We start from the raw sequence: 22,737 nt of genomic DNA on the forward strand, positions 1-22,737 counted from the left end.
TACTTTGGAGTTTGAGATACTACGATATACTTATCAATTGACTAATCAAGAAAATTATTTGCAGATTAATGAATAAAATAATAATGATAACTAGTTGTAGGCCTAGTTTATTGTAACTACCAAAACACTGCCATGTTGCGCCTAGACTGTGCGCAGACCATAATGCAGGGTCTCTTACCACCGGTCTGTAGACTTTGTAGATGCACTCACAAAGCTGGCCACACCACCTCCAAAGCACACAAACAGCTGTTCAGTGCGTGTGATGGTGGCCTTGCATTCTAAAACATGCCAACACACAAACTGGGCAAATAAATCGTAACTATGTCTCCCTATCCCCGCATGTGGTGGAGGACAAAAAGCACCCAGCTATAAAACCCTGGACATGAAAGAACTCATTGGGTTCCTGGAAATAAAGGAGGAATTTATCGGAAGGTAGCCAAGCTACAATCAGCACAGAGCAGCTAGAAACTGGGATGCACCAACAGGGCGGTTAGTTTACATAGTGTCTTGGCTGAGGTCAGTGAGGCTCAAAAGCTTCAAAGGGACACTTCACATCAGTAATCAGTGATTTTAGCGTGTGTGAATGTGTGGAAATGTCTGAAACAAACTAAAATAAACATCAGCCATGTCAGCCGAGAAAGAGACCGTCAATGTTTAGGTGGACAGATTTTATAGCTGGAGCCACAGTATGGCTCAAAGACAGAAAATAGAAAGCAAACCGGACAAAGACACCTAGTGGTCGTAGCAACCCCCTCCATAAAGAAATGGTGTTGCTACCAGGAATACCGAGATACTGCAGTGTTAACATTCAAAGCAAACTACATACATATTTTAAATATACAGATTTCATACCAACCGGTTGTTGTGCATCCCCCAGCCTGCCAAACAATCTCCATGCTGCAACCCAGCAATTACAACACATGGAGAAGCATTTAAGAGTTAGAGCTGAGAAAGATAAAAGGCCAGAAAAATTACACAGTAAAATGATACAGCGCAATATTTAAAAGCAAGTTTTCTTGAGAGGGCCAGTTCATGCAATTAAGATGCAAGAACACACATAACGGGAATTTCCATAATTACCAACTACCAAACCGCACAGCACTTAAATACCATAAGCGCTAATACAAAGTCTAGAAGGTTACTCTAACACAACGGCTCACTTGCCAACCAAGTCTTCTTCAGAGGCAGAGCACAAAGAGGCAACCCAACTACAACAAAGCTCACACGAACCAAGGCATGAGTTCTAGCGCTTATGTTAAGCTTATGTAAGCCTAAGACCAGCAGCATCCAACTTACGTCTGACACTCAACAAGCAGCACTCCAATAACTTATACGATGGAGCTCTTATCCGAGGGAGCAATTCAAGAGACTCGCTAACCACTGACCCACAGTCGCTACAAACGTTGACTGTCTGAACACACAAAACCCAAACTAATTCATACAGAATACAACTATTACACTAACACCCTAAGATCAAGAGCATCCCATACACAGCTAACATCACTGCAGACCCATCCCTCCAACTGCCTAACCACACACTAACTAACTTCCGCCCTAGAGTTCAGGTGCAACTTATGGTGGGTAAAAAAACACTAAAGCAACCATGAACTGGCATCCCACACTTAGTGCCACACAATTAAATAGCATAACAGCTCAGTGACAAAAAGACACACAGACTCAACTACAAAGGACAGGGAAATTGCTTTGGATGGTGTGCAAAACCTTCAACGTGTTCCTCTCAGGAGTCACGCCTGGACAGTCGGCATGGTCCATGGCTGGGCGACCATCATTAAAGTAATTTCTGTCTACCACTGCACCAAGCGACGACCTGGAGCTACCAGAATGTTTAATTCCAAGCAGCTGTCGGGACATGATAGGCTGGGACATGACGGGGAGTGAAGGGGTTCTTAAAGTGACGACTATATCCGGGGAAAGGAGCGGTTAGTATGCTTGTGTTCCGGTAGGCACCTCCTGATCGGACGGCTACGCGTATGGATATATTTTGGGGGGAATGCATGCTTCTGATTTTAAGAGAATATCATCCATAGAGTCAAGTAGAAAGTGCACCTGTGTGAGTTGAATATTTAGAATATTTTATATGTGATCATTTACTTAAGTTGTATTATTATATATGCATACAGTTATGTTCACTATCTACCATCACTGAGTACGAATAGCTTACCAGAGGGAGTTGATTAAGGTTCCAACACTGAACATTATTTAAAGTCTTCTCTTTATTGAAAGTTAATTATAGGTGAAGAATATTGATTTGTGAAACTGTCATTACGGTTTCTATTTCTAAAGATAAATCCATAGCTTTAGGTATATAAAGGGTCTTACGGTTTCATGTTTTTTAAGTGTTTTAAGAAAGTATGTATTGAGTTGAATATAAACAAATAAATACATATATATATTTAATGTGTGTATAAATAGTAGTTTTATAATGGCTACTAGTCGTATAATTCCTGCCAGTCTTTGATCTATTTCATAGAGCAGAGCAATGCACTGCACCAAGAGCAAACAGCTTTGATTATACAATGTTTACAGTTTAGACGTTGATGAAAAACTGTTGCATAACTTTCTACATTAAACATGGAATTAGAAAACATATCCTCTAAGCCTTTAAAAACACATTTATAATCTCTAGTGTTTGATAACACTCTGAAAACATATTTATTTATCAGAATCAAATCAACAAATTTCTCAAGCCAAACCATTAGCAACAAAATAAAATAAAACTGTATTCATATCACCAAATTAACTGTCAGCGTGGAAAATGTTACTAATTTTCCTGATACATGTCTAGAAAGTAACAAAATGAGAAAAATAATGCAAACAAAACCATATCAGAAATCTCAGGGGGAGCGGGCTTTAATCTTCTCTTTTTTGCAAAGCTTTGCTCTCTGCGGGTGATTCTTCTGACATGTGGAGCATACTGCATACTGTGTACCAGTCAAATACAAATAATGTCTCTTACTGCCCCTCACAGCCGGAGATCAAGTGCATCTAAAAGAAAATCTTTAATAAATAATTTCAAAATAATCTGAAGGAGAATGATGTTAAGTCCAGTGAAGAGGTTTCCAAAGACTTAGCGTATAACTAAACCATTAAACAACCATGTTCATCCTGTGTTTGAGTCAATTATTATAATCACAAAAATATGGACTAGAATATTGCATGGCCTCATAAAAACAATCCAGTGTTATAGAAGAGACTTATGCAATTGCAGGCAGTTGAAATCTTACAGGATATTTAAAAAACGTAACACTTCATCTTCAAACATAATGCAACACTGCTCAACAGCACAGGATGGCTTAAGTGCCAAGCAACACCACAATGAGTATGAGAAGAAAATTAAACTCACCTTGGCTACCCTGTTGGCGACCTCCCGACCCACCATTAGCCCCTGGACAAACGTCCGGGCAGCAATGAAGGCTCTGGTGACCCGGGCCTTAAGTTTCCTGGGCACATCTCCAAAGGGCTTTAGCTGATCTGTGTATTTACTGACGCACTCCAAGTAGTCATCTGTGAATTGGTATTGGGAGTTGAGTAACTGGAACATGCGCTCCAGCAGTCTGGACCAGAAGTCATTGAGCATCTCCTCCAGGTTGACGTTGCCCCCGGTGTAGTAGCGCTTTAGCTCGGTGAACAGGTCCTGGAACACCTCGGAGTTCTGCATGTACAGCTTCCTGTACGTCCTTGTGAACATGCTGTTGAAAGACTTTTCAGAATTGTCCAGCAGCTCCAAGAAAAATTCTGGATTGATGGAGGGTTTGGGGAGAGGAGGGATAGATGGAAAAGAAAAACAGCTGGTTATTGGGCCTATATTTACAGTATTGAATGTCTTTTCCTACACTATAAACCAGACAAAAGGCTTTGAAGAGTGCTGTTTAATCTAGTCAGTGTTGTTGCACTTTAATGTCTCATTTTATGGCTCCTGTCTCCATATACAGAACTAATGTATAGCCAACAATAGTTATTTGATTATATGAAGAAAGTCAGTCCAACAAATGAATAATTTAGTAGCAGAAATAATGGGCCACCAGGACTATGAATGATTAATGTAAAGGTTCTGATTGCATACTGTAACAAAATATTCATAAGTGTTAGACACAGACACTAGTATACATTATCAACCTGAGCACCCACCAATATTCCCAAATGCATTAGTTCCTCACTGAAACTGCCCTCTGAGCCTATAATTGAATATAGTGGTACAGTACAATTTGAAAGAGGCTACATTTTAAAATGATCTGAAGAGCATGTTTAACATGGGCTGTAAAATGAAACCAGCAGTTTGATTTCCATCATAATATTTGTCGTTGACACAGACCTTACACTGTGTAATGTTGGCATTCAAAAATAAAACTTCATAACAAAACTCAATTCTGATTTATTGCAGATTTTAGATTTTTGTTTGGCTGTTAATTTTGAAATGTGGCCAATTGTCACAAATTCCCCGTCATGTTAGTTGTTGTCATTCTGTTTGCTGGTTTAATTAACTCTCTTGTCATTTCAGACCCGGCCATTCACACCTGATCATCCTTCATTCCCAACACCTGGTTCTCACGCCCATCTCACCTGTAGCCCATCCCTTCATTAGTTTATTATTTATTCATTAGTCTGTCAGCATGTAGGTCCCCTCACTTACACTCGTCCTCTTCCAGATTGTCTTGTGTTTTCGTGCCAAGTTCTCCAGCGTTACTTTAGTCTTGATTCCTGATCTGTCTGTTCTGCCCTGACCTTCGATTCTCTGCCTGCCCCTTTTTGGACTTGTTTGCCTCACGGACTGATCTCCTGGATTTGACCCTGCCTGTACCAAATAAAAACTATCATCTTTGTTACCCCTGTCTCAGAGTCGTGCTTTTGGGTTCCACTTTGTTACACCAATATCAGATACATATTAAGATCCTGCAATCTTTGTCAACAAACATGCTGCAGACATTTCCCATGTCATGCTAGCTAACAGAACAAGCAGGGACTCATCCCCTAAAAGTAAATTTAAGGTACAGTGAAATCTTGTTTATGTTAGCATCCTTTTATATTTTTGTTATTTTGGTTGACCGAAACCAACAAAATGATGTAAATCAAATTCTTAAACACTATCATCCTGGTAATCTTAATACAAAAACATGAGTGAATAAATATATGGATAGATCAGACTATCGTAGCTTCATACTGTCCATTACACTCATTCATTACCGTGCGATATTCAATGATATCAAACCACAAGGGTCATTCTGGCTTTGTGTAAACTGTTATGATGGGAAAATGTATAAATTAACTACTGATTATGTTAAGTGGGATCATACAAACACAGCTGGGTTCAAGGGTCAGACTCTGTCCTTTGAATGATAATCCACAGTTCTGCAAAGTGTGCTAAACCAGCAGTGCGAGTGCCTTAGAAACTTCCTGTGGCTTTATATGCTAATGTGAAAGCAGAGGTTTGATTGTCCCATGTTCAAGACTGGTGGGAGTTACAGTTCATGTTGAACTGCACTGGAATCCCTTTTACTCATCCTTTTTGCAACTTGTTTAGCCAATCCTCCTTTCTCTCTAGTGGCACCTTAAATAGGTAGTAGATCAGTCCCCAGTCGCTCACTCTAGTTTCTTTGCAGCTAAGTAATGTGCCATTACACCCACAATTGTGTAAATATTAAAAGCCTGCAGAGATTTTTCATTCAATTTTTCCGACCCAAATCAAGGACACGTAAGCCCCTGCGTATTGGGCATGCCATTTTGTATCTGTGTTACCATTTTAGTGTCTCTCAGGATAGTTCATATCACAAAACAAAAGCAACACTAATCATATGATTTACTGTAGTTATGTATCAAACCATTCATACATATGTTTTAAAGAATTCCACAAACCCTTGGCAAGAGTTACAACATTTGACTCTTCATGTTTGATTGAGAATGTGAATCAAGTTGTTGATCTTCAGGCTTCCTGACATTAGAGGGTTCTCAGAAAGAAATAGTGGCACACATTAAGTTCACTCTCTCCATGTCTGTGTAAAAGGTTTAAGAAACAATTAGGATAGTATTTTATGTCTAAATAGTACATGTAAGATGATCAAGACCAATGCAATTATTTCCATGAAAGAAATTAACCAGTAAAACAAGGCTTGGCGAAGATGAATTGCGCTAGGAGGACCATTCTGAGCTCACACAATTAAGTTTTATACATGCTAATTGAGTGAAATTAGAGGTTATTATGAACCAATCACACACTAGTTTGTGAAGTAACTGTTGAAAGACTGGTAATAAATAGATAATTGAACCTGCTGAAATAATGGCTTTGAGAATGTTTTATTACTGATGGCATTCAGGGTATCGATTTATATTTATATTATATCATATGCAGTTGATTTAAACCAGCTCTGATCACGTTGTTTTAGTCGTCTTTGCACTATTATCATTTAGTGTTTACAATGTCTGTGTGTGTTTGAAAAACCATCCTGTTTGAATTTAATCAATGTAGCAAAACCTCAAGAGGGAAATTACATGACGGGTATTATAATACAATTCCCAAACGACAACAGTCTTTGCTTTTAAAAACAAGTCTACATTGAAAAAAGTTGCTGATCACATTTCTTTCAGATAGCCATTATTGTAAGGACAGTTGAGGAAAAACTTAAAGTTACATAATCTGAACCTGAATTCTTGAACTAAGTAGCAAATGCATTGAATGAATCACCATTCTTCTTTTCCGTAACTAATGGGTCATTATGTGATTTCAAGACCTTTTACCTGGAAAACAGATTGTACTGAGAGTTCCGGTTAGCAGCTATAGCTTGCCAACTCATGAAGAGGGAACTGCTCTCTACTGGCCAAAATACATATTTGGCCAGGGACTTATTGAGAGTTATTGACCTTGGATAACACTCAACTATCGGGCCTTAGGCTTTAAATACTTGGAAACACGTCAATACATGGGTGTATGCTGCTTACTGACACAATACATTAAATAAATAAATCATCCAAATCTTCCAAAAAAAATGAAGAAAAAAACAAGTTGGGAAAGGCAATATGGATGTAGAAAGAACAGAAGGATGGGCTTAAATGTCAGAGCTTAACAATCAGAAACAAACAGAAAAACAAGCTCAGTGATTGCAATGTACTAAAGAACAATCCTCTCAACGTCTTCAGGCTTTGCGAAATATAGAGTCTCTAAAAATCCAATAATAACTTATTTTTGTTGCCTTGATTCATTGTGTATCTTAGTTTTGGAACATTAATTGTATTTAAGTTCCGTAAAGTTGTGAGATAAGATTGTTGACTTGTATGGTTGTGTACCGAAGACCAGTGCCAATATGGACCGCAACGCAGATTTCGGTTCTTCCTTTCGGTGAAATTTGAAATACTTTTTTTATACTCCTCTGATGACTCCGCCCTTGCAGCAGGTAACAATAGCCTATTGTTTAACATAGCTAGCCATCAACCTTTTAACAGAGAAAATGCCGAAAGATAAACGGTCAAAAGTGTTGCTGTATTTCGCAAAATGCAACAAAATAATTGCGTGTAAAGGGGGAACACGTACAATGTAATGAAACATCTGGCAACGCACAACATCCACTTGAAAGCAGAGGCATGCACCGTGTTCGACCGTGAGCGGGAGCTCGTGCCAAGCACATTAGCGGGCAGTCTAGGGGCTCCCTGGCACCGGCGATGGGGAGACCGGTCTCCCTGAAAACGTGGAGACCGATGATGACAACAGCAGCCTTAACTCAGGTTAGTACCGTAATGTCTTGCATTCATAAAAGTAGGCCTAATAACAAGAAATTATAAATTAGGCATGACCATGTTTAAGCTAGCTAGCTAGCTACTAGCAAAACGGCTACCTGCAAGTCAGTGTAATGTTAATGAAACTAGCGATGTCATGTGCAGTGATGCTTCTGTTGCATGTACATATTTAACATTATTTATGTTTATATTTGTGGCTCTCCTGCTTAAACAGTGACCACATTCACCTTGGCAAAGAAAGCTTATTCAACAAAAGACAAGGAGGAACTCCACAGGACTGCATTCTTTTTACAATGTGGAATCTCCATGGTTCAGGTTTTAAAAAAAAAAAGTGATGTGAAAACATTTGTATAAGATCTGTACCATTAATACAATTCGTCCAAAAGACTAATAAATATCCTCTAATGTATTTTATTTATTCAAATTAATGCATTTCTTTTGAAGCATGTTTGTCTAAACACTACTTCATATTATTTTTTGTGCCAAGAAGTCAGCCCTAGAGAAGCTGTTTGAGGATGAGGACCGAGAGCTTCTTCAGTACCACTTAAGGCAGAGCCCTCTCCATCGCTGAACAGGTCCAGAAAGAGATTGAAATCTACAAAAGTCTGCCTTCAATCCCATCAGGATCAGACCCTGCAGCCTGGTGGTGGATGAAGCGTATTGTCTGCACGTTCAGACACATACCTGTGTGTATAGGCCTCATCGACACCATCTGAGAGGGTTTTCTCCTGTGCAGGACATGGAATCAGTCAGAAGAGGTGTCATATTTTGCCAGAGAAGCCAAATATGCTCATATTTCTGCAAAAGAATTGCTGAAGTTTGAAACTGTATACAGAGTGTGTGTGTTTTGTATTTCTTTATTTAAGTATACTGTAAACTGTTATTGTTCATAGTTAGAAGTTAAAAAGTTTGAAGCTGTAGTTTGAAGCCATGGATTTTGAATTATTTATATTTATAGTATACTTTTAAAAAGTTAATATATTGTTCAGGTTGAAGAAAAAAATATGCCTTGGCAATAAATAACGTCAATCGTCGTTTTGTGTTTAAAAAAGGCACTGGTATCATTTTAAAAGTATCTGTTTAGCACCGATATCGGATGAAAACCAAACGATACCATCCCTATTGACTTATGGTCATTATTACTGTAATGCATATGTTTGCCACCTTCCGATTTGTCCTAAGGGTAAGCATGTTGAATAAAAATGTAGTAATATATAAACCTTCACAATCAATACAAGAACAGTGGGAAAGTGAACCAACACAGTAGTGCAAGTCGTAATTAAGGACTTTGTTATTTTCATAATGCATACAAAATATAAAATGTGTTAGTGCCCTTGAAGTAATTCTGAGCGAAAACAATTTGTCTGAGAACAGTTAAAAATGTCTCCATTAATATCTGGCCTAATTACTTTAAATCATGATTAATAAAGGTGACCTTTCTGTTGCTCTGATAATAACATGTATTCCCCCAAAAAAACAACTACACTCACCCATCAATTTTACTTCACACCACTTGAAAATTAATTTCTTTCCGGCTCAGATAATGGGATTTCTTATTCTTCGGGTGGTTAATTAAAACCAAATTTCAATTAATGGTCCAATAGTCTTGAATGACCTGAGGGTAGTCATTGTGCAAAGCTTAGCCCGGATATTATTACATCCTATATCTTTTAGCCTGGTAATGTAATGCTTTTTGAAAGTCGTCAGAGAGGCACAGCAATGTCTGTCTAATGGCCAGAGGATGTCAAATTCTGATTACTACACATTTTTCCCCACAAAATCCAGAATATGGTTCATAAATACTTTGAATATTGACCATGTGAACTCCTGTAAACACATTAGCAAACACTATATCTGCTTAATTACACCATTTAAAGCATATATCTCCGATACCATTACATTAGGAGGGCTCTTATCATCTATCCAATGTTATGTTTGATATTGGCCAAAACTTTTCAACCTCTATGTTTGACAGTTTGTTACAGCTACAGCAGCATTGATACCAGACATCAAAGTGGCAAGTGGATTTTGTAACAGCCTGACTCAAGTGAACCACGTAAACTGCTTCTCACCACAGACGCTCTCAGGACTGTGGGAAAAATATGGTTTCAAATTGCAGTTGATTTTCTCAACCCAGTTCAGTCCATGAACAACATGACCGAGAGGGAAAATTAGATATTGGTCCACTACTGGTCTAGACTTAAATATGTCAACAAATATTGAATGGACTGCCCCGACCGTTTGTACAGACATGCACACCGACTACCGTGATCCGATGACCTTTCCTTAGTTCCACTTGAAGGCGGAAACTTTTGGTTTTTCAGTGAAACATTTCAAAATCTATTGGATGGATAGCCGTGACATTTGGCACATACGTTCATGGTCCCTACAGACGGAATGAAAATTTGTGAGGCCGCAATATATTTTAGATTTGGGGATGATACAGCACATTTTCAGGCAGTCGCTCCCTAGTTGTATGGGGTCAGATCAGTCTCAATAATTGCAAATGCACACAGAGAGACTTACAAATGCAAACACAAGATTTACAAATGCGCACAGAACAATTTACAAATATGTTCGATTTAGAAATGCACACAGAAGGATTTACAAATAAATTAAAATCACAAATGCACGCAGAATGAAGTGTCTGTGTTTATTTATTTGTCAATCGCACTGCATTTGTTTGTGGATTCTTCACATGTGTGTACGGATTTATGAGACTCCCCTGCCGTGGCTAGATTAGCAAATGCATTTTTTCAAAAACAGACCTATCTGTAGCCAATCAGATCGCCCTCATTTTCAACCAATCACATGAGCGTCATTCGCTTTATTTGCGCCTTAGAGGGGCGTGGCTTATCTCCGTGGCTTTACTCCGTGGAAACAGTTATAACTTCCGTCATCCACTATTTCTGCTTTATACTTGTTGTGGACATCCCATAAACGTCGGAACAGCTAACGCCCTCGTGTTTGGGTTCATAACATTAATATCCATCCATCCATCCATTTTCAATACCGCTTATCCTCATTAGGGTCGCGGGGGCGCTGGAGCCTATCCCAGCTGACATAGGGCGAAGGCAGGGGACACCCTGGACAGGCCGCCAGTCCATCGAGGGCACATGTAGGGACATACAACCATTCACTCTCACATTCACACCTATGGGACATTTAGAGATCAATTAACCTGCAGCATGTCTTTGGACTGTGGGAGGAAGCCGGAGAGCCCGGAGAGAACCCACGCTGCCACGGGGAGAACATGCAAACTCCACACAGAAGGACCGCTCCGACCGGGAATTGAACCCACGGCCCTCTTGCTGTGAGGCGACAGTGCTAGCCACTACACCACCGTGCAGCCCAACATTAATATTATATTTATATATTTATACATAACATCACCCGTGGGCTCACACAGCTCGGTGACTTTCACCGACGACGTCTGAATGACAGCGGGCGAACTTTTCGCTTCGCTCTATTCGCGTCAAGATTTTCTACAAGATTATACCGAACTTTCAATGACTTACAACAATGGGGTTGGGGGTGTAAATTAATTGTGTATCCCTCTGCAAATTGCGCAACTGTAACGATGGCATCCCCGTGGGGAGGGGAGGGGGAGATGCGCTCATGTGATTGACTGAAAATGAGGGCGACATCTGATTGGCTACAGCTAGGTCTATGTTGAAAAAACGCATTTGCGGATCTAGCCACGGCAGGGGAGTCTCATAAATCCACACACACGTGTGAAGAATCCACAAACAAATGCAGTGCGATTGACAAATAAATAAACAGACACGTCGTTCTGCGTGCATTTGTGAGTCTAATTTATTTGTAAATCCTTCTGTGTGCATTTGTAAATCGAACATATTTGTAAATTGTTCTGTGCGCATTTGTAAATCGTTGTGTTTGCATTTGTAAGACTCTCTTTGTGCATTTGCAATTATCGAGACTGATCTGACCCCATACAGTTGTTCCGAAATGAAAAGTGACAGAAATGATGTGTCAAGAAGGAAAAAAAAAAAAAGGACGGGAGGGAGATAAATGTAAACCTTTTTCTCATCTTGCACAAGTGGCCAATCATGGCGTGAAGTGCGTGTGAATGTCGGGTATTGACAGAAATAGTGGATAAAGCCTCCCCTAGTCCGACATCAGAAAGGAATTGAGGGAGGACAATCGGACAACTATACAGCTTTAGTCTTGTTTAATGAGATTATTGTAACATTAGTGTAGTCCAATGCAGACTACACTACTCTTCAATCTCTTTTTATTCATAAAAAAATTGTCAGCAACATTGATACTGAGAATGTACTGGTGACCTTCAAGGCTAACCAGTGAATTGTGCTGGACTAGCACCGAACCACATCTCTGACCTTGTCTGTAATCCAGATCCTCTTACAGACAAGGTTATAGTGTCATATTCCAGGTTGAAGACTGGTTTCACATTTCATCCACTGTTGTATTCAATGTGTTTTGGTACTTGAGTTGAACATGAACACATTTAAGTTATTTTAATATTGGGTCATGTGAAGACATCCTTTCAAATACTGAGAGCAGTAGTCCAGAAGTCATGATTACATTGAAGACGTTTTTGTGTGAAGGCATTTGCCTTTCAGTCTATCTTGTATGTGTTGCTGGGGAGAGCACTGTAGTTTCACAATTTATCATGTGACATAATTGTAGTCCAACAAAAAACACATCTTAGATTAATATTATTTTTGTGTATATTGTGCATTTTTTACTTATTTTTTTAAAATACTGCATTTTTCTATTTATTTATATTTTATTGCTTACCTGTGTGTATAAATGCTGCTGTAGCAAAGAAATGTCCATCTGATGTTTACCTTTTGATGTTTGAGATTGCTGTCAACAGGATATGTGCTCTCCACACGGAGCATGTGTGTAACATACTGTAACAATGGTACAATATGCCTCAGATGCTCAGATTGTATATGCTTTCCCATCCTGTCCTGACCCGTATCTCCTTTGCTCTGTCAAAACAATCAATCACTCCCTTTTTTTTTTGCTTCTTTCTATTTGTAATGAAAAGTTGCAAAAATATGTTGTGCAGAATGATGAACAAATAGAAACAATGTATAGTAAAACTCCCTGAAACAATTTTCTATGCGGTTTACTATTACATGAAAAAGTATTTTTTCTATTTAAAATACGAAAAAAGCCAATGTAATTGATTTCAAAGTTTGATTTCACCGTGACTCCAAGAATGACCTCCATATACACATTATACGAAGCAGGTATGTTTTATTATACAGCCATAACTTTCATCACAGGCCCCCACTATATGCTAGCAGTTTGTGCACTGTGTAGCAAAACAGCCCTCTGTCATTTCCATCTCATTGTTATTCACAATTTAAAGGCAGCACTTCTCTAAACAAAACAAACCATGCAGTTACTGCAAGTATCTGTTGTGATGTATTTTTCTGCAATATTCAATACCTGCACAAGACACATAATATATATATCTATATATATATATCTATATATATATATAGATATATATATATGTGTGTGTGTGTGTAGCCAATTATGATAATAAGGTTTTCTGTTCTGTTTGTTACCCTAAACCGACTGCGAAAGTGGACAAACAGTCCTAATACAGGTTTTGGTTCTGTTGTTCCTCTCCAAACCAAAAAGCATTAACATTATCAATACTGTATACAAAAAAGTAAAGCTCCATTTCATTTTGGATTGCTTTGCGGTAAATTCTTTTCATGTATGCAATTTAAATTCTTTGTATGGTGATATTTAAAAAAAATGTTGATACAGTGATAGGATCCCATTTTACAAACTATACTAAATTATCCAAAATATGTTGCCAGTGTTGTGATAATTATGCCCCCAATACTATGTTCCTCATTAGGTTTGGTTCAGAATTACAGAAAAGATATGCATGAAAGGAAATGGCAAGTGGGATTGTTTGCTGGCACTCTCTCTCTACTGGCTGTCTGACTTTCTCTCTCCCCTCGGACACATTTTTATGCTGCAGCCAAAGAACAGTGTTTTCTTAATATTTATCCAAACTGTCTTTTATGATTTGCATTGCAGAATATGTTTTTGTGGTTACTGGACATGTTTGCGGGACAAGACAGTCCATAGTCGTATTTCTGAAAAACTCCAATCACCAATGTGATCTCTCAGGTGACACTCATTTTTTAAGTTTATTTGCAAATGTCAAAACACAAGGACAACAAACAGCAGTGATGCTAAAGGGAGAAAAGCCTCATTATGTAAATCTACTTTAAAACGGGCAATATTGCTGCAAGAGGGTTATAAAAAAAAACTAAATGATTATAACTACTTCTTACTTCACGACATAAACATTATGCTTAACTATTTGAATTTTCGGAGAAACACGTGCTGTAATCTCTAAACTAAATACAAATATTAGTATTTCAGTTTACATTCTAGTTTGCTTTGTATCTTCTCACTTATAATTTTCTGCACATGAAAACGTCCTAACTAAATACTCCTGCCTGATTCATTAAACATTCAGAAACATCTGTTTTCAATCATATCCATGTTGATGTTGATGAATCCCAATGGTTCATTAATGGAAAGCATGATACCAAGACCTTAATTATCATGAATTAACATATCTTAATGACACTAGTCACATTCGTCACTGGAGAACACAGACATTTAAAATCAAGAGGACCACAGAGGCATTGGTGAAAGCAACACAGAGCTTTGGCTTCATCCTTCAGGGGCCTGGGGTCCAACTATCGAGGCATTACTGCCTCACAAGAAGAACAACGTATGACAGGAGATCTCAGAGGAGGTGAACTCACATTATATCCTTTCAGAAAACCAAACAAAAAGTTACCTTGACGTTCCAATAAAATGTAATACAGCAATGCAGAGGCACAATAAATGCCACAAGAGAAGAAACCAGTTTGTTCTGCCAAATTGATACTGGGCATGTTGAAGTCTGGCGCAGTTCCAGGTGGGACTAATGACATCATACTGAAACTCTTCACCAGTCGATGGACTCAAGGGAACAAATCAGACTGGGCTGAGAGGAAGGAAAGTGAGTCTCTCCATGATCTCACTTCCCTTTGAGTCCAGATCTTTTTGTATATTCATACTTTTGGGAATAACATTTAAAAAGTCCATGATTACGGAATAAATATAACCGAAAAAGGCTCTCATATATATATATATATATATATATATATATATATATATATATATACTGTATGTATATATAGCTATTTTTTTCAGAACTTTGTACTAAATCCAGAAAAAAGGCATACATGAAATTAGAACATAAAAGCTAAAATGATTGGTTACGTTTGCACACATTTGATCCATGCTCCGAGTTGGGTGTAAATTACAGTCAGCTAGAACAATAAATTGGACTTCTTTTTCCCTCACGTGATTTCTTCTTCTAATCAAATATGGCAATATCTTGCTTGTGTAACTGACTTATTTTCTAACATCAATGGATTTGGATTCTTCCTCTTTGCTGTTAATGTAAAGTGAGCAGAATAGTGAGTAGGAACTATCTGAGGAAAAGTGTATCCACACTACTAGGCTATCCAAATTTGGTTTCAGAGTGCTTAAAAACATCTTTATTGAGATGCAAAGGGAGCATTACATTCACTGTTTGCATGAAAAATACATATACATAGAGTAGATACTGATTAAATGGTAGGTCAGTTCATGCCTGATTGTTCATCCATCAAAATCAAATTCACTTAAAACTGAGTGCGAGCAAACAGATGAGGGAATATATGAATACCTAAGGCCAAAATCCCCAAGCAATATCACTCTACTTTGATGACAATGCAATTTCAACTGATGACATTGTGTGCAATGATACTGTATGGAGCAACCAGGTGGTAAAATCCATTCTCACCCCATACATGATGCATATCACAATGAAGCTGACAGCATCAATACAAAGGGCTCGTAATTAAAGCCCTCTGTTGTAGGATATGGAGGAATGGGAGGCAAGTATTACACAGTCCATCAATCACACAATGGCAGCTCGTTTAAAACATCTTTAAATTTAAAGTTGCCCCCGCCTTTCACAAAGAGCAATTGTTTTCTGACAGCTCAGAGAATCTCTGCTGAAATCTCTGGAAGAAAGGTTGAGTATAGAAGACTTTTATGCAGAGAGCTGGCCATTTTCTGTTCTCAAAGAAATCCCTCTGCATGTACTTGATGCTCTGTGATAGCAGCCGATAAGGGGAGGGAGGGGGGGGGGGGGGGTGACAGAGAGAGGTCTACATATTTGCCTTGGATAATGGGCTTTCAGACACATTGGCACACAGCCAGCTAGCCATAAAAGAGAAATTTCGCAATTCAGCATCTGTTGTATTAGGAGATGCTTGATGGTGTCCAAACGTACCATCTGGTTCTGTAAATAAAGGATGAGTGGACACTGATTCCAGTTTTCTCTGCAGATTTGTAAGTTAGCTGAAAGATCATTTGTATCCAATAAAAGTAATGAAGTTAGAATGTTGTCAAACACTTAGTAAAACATAAAGAAAGAGTACTAGACAAAGGCACCAGTCTATGTCATTGTGGCTCAGTGTATGTACAACTCCTGGCCTTTGATAAGCTGGGCTTCTAAAGCATTAATTCATAGCATAATAAATTAGGTTACAGAGCTCAACGCTTGCCTGAGGCAAGTATACTCTGTGTTCGGGCAGTTGGAATGCTTCATGCTGTTGTCTGATCTGGCAAGTAAATGTAGTCTTTTTTTAGGGGCGGATATTTGTAAAATAATCCGATACCTAAAAATGCTACATTTTATACAACATATACATTGACATTGGTAACTAGAGCGATTTAAATTTGGCTGTAATCATCTAATTGGCAGCACTATCCTAGTTGGCTAAAAACTAGTTGGAGCCAACAGCATGGTAACTTTTGGAACAACTTACTTAATCAGACACGTAGACCTATTTTATTGTAATTCATTCTCATCATGCTGCTCAGAGTAATCGCAGTGACCAACTTTTCGGCCCTAGCACAGTCCTGCTTATAACGTTGCTCACAGCTAATGTATGAGGTCCCATTCATTAGCAGTCTGATGCATTCGAGTACCAAACATGAAAAAGTTGTATTGTGTGAAGGTATATGACAACGTTATCACAATGTGTGCAAATGTAATCTGGTAAGAATTATGCTTTTATGTAAATAACCACTACATTTGACGATAACAAAGTAAAAAGATACTATTTAGAATTGTTTGACCTTTCTTTGTCCAAATCTCTGTTCAATTTATTTGTCTTTTAATAAGCCTACATTTTCCATTTCGGACACGTAAGTTTGGCTTTCGGGCGTGTAAAACATCTCAGCTTTTACCCAGAGACAAGTGGCCCTGAGTTAACATCTAGTTATCATCTAGTATAACTGTACATTTCAAGGATAACTATTAATTATTCCATTTTAAAGAGGCTCTTTCAACATAAAATCAATAAATCACAAGGGCAGTATACATAAAGATTCACATCCTGGTATAATCATTGTAGAGCCAGGCCCATGTTGTCATTTCTCACATAAAGAACTGCCGTCATTAAAGCATGATGCCATACACCCTGAATTTATATTCCACAGAGCAACCATTAAACCCCCATAGCAGAAGAAGAAAAACTGCATGTTTCAGTGAAAGGACAAATCACTGAAATGCATTACCAAGAGCTTTTTACTTTATTTTATCATGATGTTGTTGCTAGAGATGCAGAGAAGCGACATGATCAAAAGAACAGGTACTGTAATATTGTATAACTGGCTCCATCAAGACAGGCACGGATTGGTCATTCCAGTGATACTGTCAACACCAGTACTGGATTTGTCCTCCATTACATTCTCCAGCTTAGAACATGAGCGGTATACTAGATTAAAGATGTCTTTCTAATTGAGTCAAATATACAAGATTACATTATATACAAGAGCACTGGGCAAAGAAAGTCATCTTGATTTTACATCTCTTTAACATACTTGGTCTCCAGTGTAATCACCTAGCTTGGTCATCAATACTGTAAGTGTTGATGGGTTGAGATACTGGCAGTAAGTGAAAGGTATTGGTCTAATACATATGCACTGAGTTTATTTTTCAGAAATTCCTGCTTTCCATCTTGTTCTTCTAAAACAATATTCTATCACGTGTGTTGATGCATGTGTAACCAGATGTAGGTGGAAGCTCAGTAGGTCTAAACTCAGTACAAATCTTTAGTACAATCTGAGTTACTTGTTATTTGCTTTGGTATTTTAATTTCACGCAATTTTGTTATTTTGCTTAACTACATTTCAGAAAAACATTGTAGTTTGTATTTGTCAGCTGTAGCAAATCAGTCTGTAGGGCCTTGGCTTGGGGACCGCAGGGGAGCCTGTTAAAGTGGACGAGGAATGAAGTGCCCGTGAGCAAGGCACCAAACCCTCAAATGCTCGGAGCACCTGACTAAGGCACTAACTTTTTTCTTGGAATTACTTGTTACTTTTTAGCAAATACCTTCACTTTTACAATTGAAGTACATTTTAGTAAGGTAATATTTTGAATACAAGAGTTTTACTTGTAATGGAGTAATGGAGTGTTATACTGGTCATTGTCTTCTAAAAGTAATAATCTAGTTATTTTTCTTTCAAAAATGAATTAGCAGAATTTTAAAAAGCATGTTTCTTACAATTCCTGACATTATAAATGTGGAACTTGTTGGTCCTCCGTACCTAAACTTATGGTCGGGTGTTGGCGCCGGCATAAGAAACAGCAGGCGACACGCTAAAAGAACAACTAAATCATTTAAAGAGAACACTGATTTGCGATCGCCCCCGGTGTGGATAAGACGGGGCTATGATAGTTTAAGACTTGCTGAATGAAGGCGTGACGCAGGAGGGAACTGCCTTTTAAATATAGGAGGGTGGTAAATTATATGAGAGGACTGGAGCCAAAAGGCACGGCTTTGGCATAGTAATGAAATAAAAAGGAGGAGGAAGAAAGAAGGGCCCTTTGAGACTGATCCTTCATTGAGCTACTTCCCCTCTTCTACTTATCACTACTTTCACATACAGTAACTCTCCAGTTCTACCAAATATGATAGAAGCAATATTCTCACTCAATATATGTGTGTGAGGAAACATATTAACCCTTACATGGACAATACACTTGATGTTAATTGCTACACTGAAAATGTTTTTTAAAGATGAACTCAAGATGTGTAAAACAACTTTTAAAGCAGTCAATGGCATTTACAATGGCTTGTGTTTGTGTGGGTGCAGCCTTGCTGCAGTGCTACTAATAAACTGTCTTATCCAATCCAAGGGCCAGAATATCACAATTTTCTGCCAAAATGGATCATTATTAACAAGCACGCGCAATAAAGACGACACACGGTGCTATGAACGTGAGCGGTTTGGAAGGCTGTGACCAGGCTAGCTTTGCCATTCTGCTAGTTTGAATATGTTGCTGCTCTTTGTCTACCGGCATACACGGTCTTTAAAGAGAGAGGCAATCTCTCCCCACATTCATCACTCCTGCCAACCATCAGCAGCCTGTGACAGGGTGGAAGCAGAAGAGTGCATCTTACATGAGCCTTTCATTATGAACCACAGGAGACGTGCAGGCTGTGGACCTGTGATGCACGATGGTCAGCTGGTAGTGTCATTGGTTTCCCTCTTTTCTTATGTTCAGGAAGACAAATAATGGAAGCGTTATTGCATTGTTTTATTATTGCATTGTTTTATTATTGCATTGTTTTAAAAGAGGCTTCTACCTAAGTGCTTTACTCGTACTTTTCATGACACATATTGAAATATAATGAAGTTATCTTTTGACAGATTGCGATTTTGAAACCTTGAGCTTAATGGACGTTTTCTGACCAAATAAGGGAATGGTAGTGGAATGTACTTAATTTAATGTGTGACGGTCTCTATCGGTGCCTTTACAAAATGACCTAACAAACGGGAAAGTTTATTTAACAAAACTGGGTGAAGAACTAGAGAAATGGGGGGAAAAAAGACCACTGTTTACCAACCATCCCCCCTGACAAGGAAAATGTCAATCTGTCATTTCAAGCATTTGAAAACAGTCCAAATATGTTATTTTTCTGGTAGTGACATCCTCTTAGTAGGGGATCCAATATCTTTCAAACTAAACTTGTTGGTGGCCAACTTTAGGCATGGAAAACATGGTGACAGGGTACACTCAGTGGAATCAGTAACTTCAAACTGGGACATTGTCTGCCCTTGGCGGCAAATTTGAGGTGCCATATTATTTGCGCCTTGCAACTCCCAGACAAGGACATCTGTTTTCTCTTGGGAAAAGCCAGTGCTAACTCTCCTCTCCATTGCATAACTGACGACACACCATGTACGGAAGAGCTCTGCTTATTTTTAGGGGAAAAGAGGGACTTATCTGATAGACCAGGATTAATGCTAGACCTTAAAACACCCACTGGTAATGTATTCTTCCTGATCCCAACCGGCTCCCAGGTGAGATGTAAGCCTCTGTCCTCAAAAATACCATCCGTAATCACCTCTTCTTGTCTGCCCGTGTGCCATTCAGTGCGCTTCACATTATGTACAGCTGATTTATTATTATTTTGGTATTTCTAAGACAAGACATTTTATGTAAAAGTAAACATGTGTCTGAAGACAAAGTGATGTTTCTATTAAATCTACATACAATAATACCGTGGACTTGTTGGGATACGTTGGCGACTTGGGCAGTAATGAATACTTATAATAACATGTTGTTTTGTAAACACACACACACACACACACACACATTACATTTAATGTGGTGATATTAAATTGTCTTGCACAGTATGCACATCACAGCATAACTGCTCATGCTCCTATCTGTCGGGTGTTTGAGTCTTAAATTTGGGGCTTAAAGGATCACTGTGCTAGGGAAATATTTTGAAGATATCCAAATAATATTTGACAAATGCATTCTCTTGAGACTTTGGTAAAACGGCTAAGGTGCAATTAATAATAAAATGTAGGACATTTAGAAGTTGAAAGATGAAAAAATGAGAGTACTTTTATTTTTTTTACATTATCATGAAATAACAGATAGTTTCTAATTATGTACTGTACAGCACAGCAGGGAATGCGTTTGAGTGTCTACAATGGGACATACGAATACTAATGAAGCATTTTAAAGCACTGTATTATGATAGTGTGAAAAGAAGTCATACTGTCTGTATGCACTAACCCAAACCCGTACTATGTGTGTTAATATATCCTAGTAAGTTCTCTCGAATAAATCCAAGCTGCACAGGGAATTAACTTTATCACCACAGATGGCGCAATACTGACTCTAGATTGGGCCTTTGGGGATCATCTTCCTTCAAAACCACCTACAGTACACAGAGATTGAACTTTGAGGAGTTATTGTCATTATCTCAAAGCACTAAAATAATTGTCCTTGAGGAAATTAATTACCTTTGTGCACTGTTGCACTCCATGTGGAAAGTGATTTAGAGTTAATGAAAGCTGAAACACTGTCATCTCTTCCACTGTCTCTTGTTTTTCAGACTAATAAAGTCAGTTGAATTGGTGGGTCACTGAAACTTGCCCAGAGTACGACCATGTTTAACACATTATTGTTGTTCCTTTCTTGACAAAATGAAAAAAACAACAGAGAAAAGTTATTTCTGCTTCAGCAATCCTGAGAAATTGGGAGTATAAAATCATCTCAGAAATGAAGACGTTTTACCTTACACCTGCAAAACAAGCAGTAGTTTCCATCAAGATGAAAATAAGTAATGTGAGGAGACTAATCAGTGACGGCTAATTGCATTACATTTCTAAGATTAACATACAATTATGAAGGATGTGACAATTCAAGTTATGAGAGCAAACTGTCAAAGCAATTAAAAGAAATCGCTTTTGTTGAACTCTGAATCAATGTTACTAGAGCATATAAACTGAGGATAGTTGAGGCCGGTTTGAAGCTGAAATTAGTATGAGATGTTAATTGGCTGATAAGCTTCAGTCCCTCCAAATTACTACATAACTGCATCAACCTTCATTAACACAATAAAGAACGCACTCTCACATAATCGCACACGTCCATCATTGAAACAATCTTTGAATCAGATTCAAAAAAGAGGTGAAGAGAATAGGTTGCCATTTTTAACAGCTCTTTAAGTTGTCAAACCAAATTGGACTGTTTCAAGATATTTCACACAACTTGGGAGAAAACCGGCTTATGGGCACTGTCCTCTTCTCCCTCCTAATGTACTGAGCGACTGCACTACACCCACATCCATTTCAGTTTGATCCTCTTATTTGTTGTGAATAGGGCCCATCAGCCCGAGGCTTAAGAATGGAGGGGTGGATCCTCCTCTTGCAGGAGCTGTTGTGTTTAGTAACTGAGGGGAAATGAAGGTGAGGTGGAGCCAAGGTGGCCGCAGGCTGGGCACGACTGCCAGGCATAAACTAATTAGCACGGACTGTGTCGAATGGAATAACATTAGAGGGGTTGAAGTTACTAACAGCTAGTAAGACATGAGCTTTTATAACCAGTTGTGTTTGGCAGAAAATGGGGCAACTTTTTATATGTATTACACGTTTACTATATAAACAACAGTATAGTTTCCATTGTATATGGGTGGGATATTTAACCCGAAAAGGCATTTTCCCATCAAAGATAGGAATCTGTATGAACTAGAACTGCAAATAGTGTAGATAATTACTATTTTAATATTTTTTAAACAAAACAAGGAGCAGCTTTTTTTTCGGCTTGTGTCCTGGGCAAGCACATTTCATTTAAATAAATGACAGTCAACTTGGAGTACGGTATGATCCTATAATGCATCTCTACTTCATATAGCCTGTAAGGAGGGCTGCAGTCATGAATCAGAGCTTCAAAAAGCACAGAAACCAAATGTTTTTTTTTTTTTATATTACAATAATCTGGTTTTATTCACAGTTTACATGATCCTAAATGATGCAATAATTGCACATAAACCACAGATAAGGCAGGGGGAGTGTTATTTGCAGTAAAGAAACAAATATTACGTTTCAGAA

At 38.3% G+C, this 22,737-nt stretch overlaps 1 protein-coding gene across 1 annotated transcript in view; it reads right to left on the reverse strand.

The window, feature by feature from the left end:
• The window catches only part of gpc6a (glypican 6a), a 124,914-nt gene that overhangs the window by 57,316 nt on the left and 44,861 nt on the right, over positions 1–22,737 (reverse strand). Inside the window, exon 3 of the mRNA XM_034527255.1 lies at positions 3,365–3,756. Coding sequence (XP_034383146.1) covers positions 3,365–3,756 — 392 coding nt within the window. The remainder of the gene's footprint in view (positions 1–3,364; positions 3,757–22,737) is intronic.

Source organism: Cyclopterus lumpus, chromosome 3, assembly GCF_009769545.1.
Source record: "Cyclopterus lumpus isolate fCycLum1 chromosome 3, fCycLum1.pri, whole genome shotgun sequence".
NCBI lineage: Eukaryota > Metazoa > Chordata > Actinopteri > Perciformes > Cyclopteridae > Cyclopterus > Cyclopterus lumpus.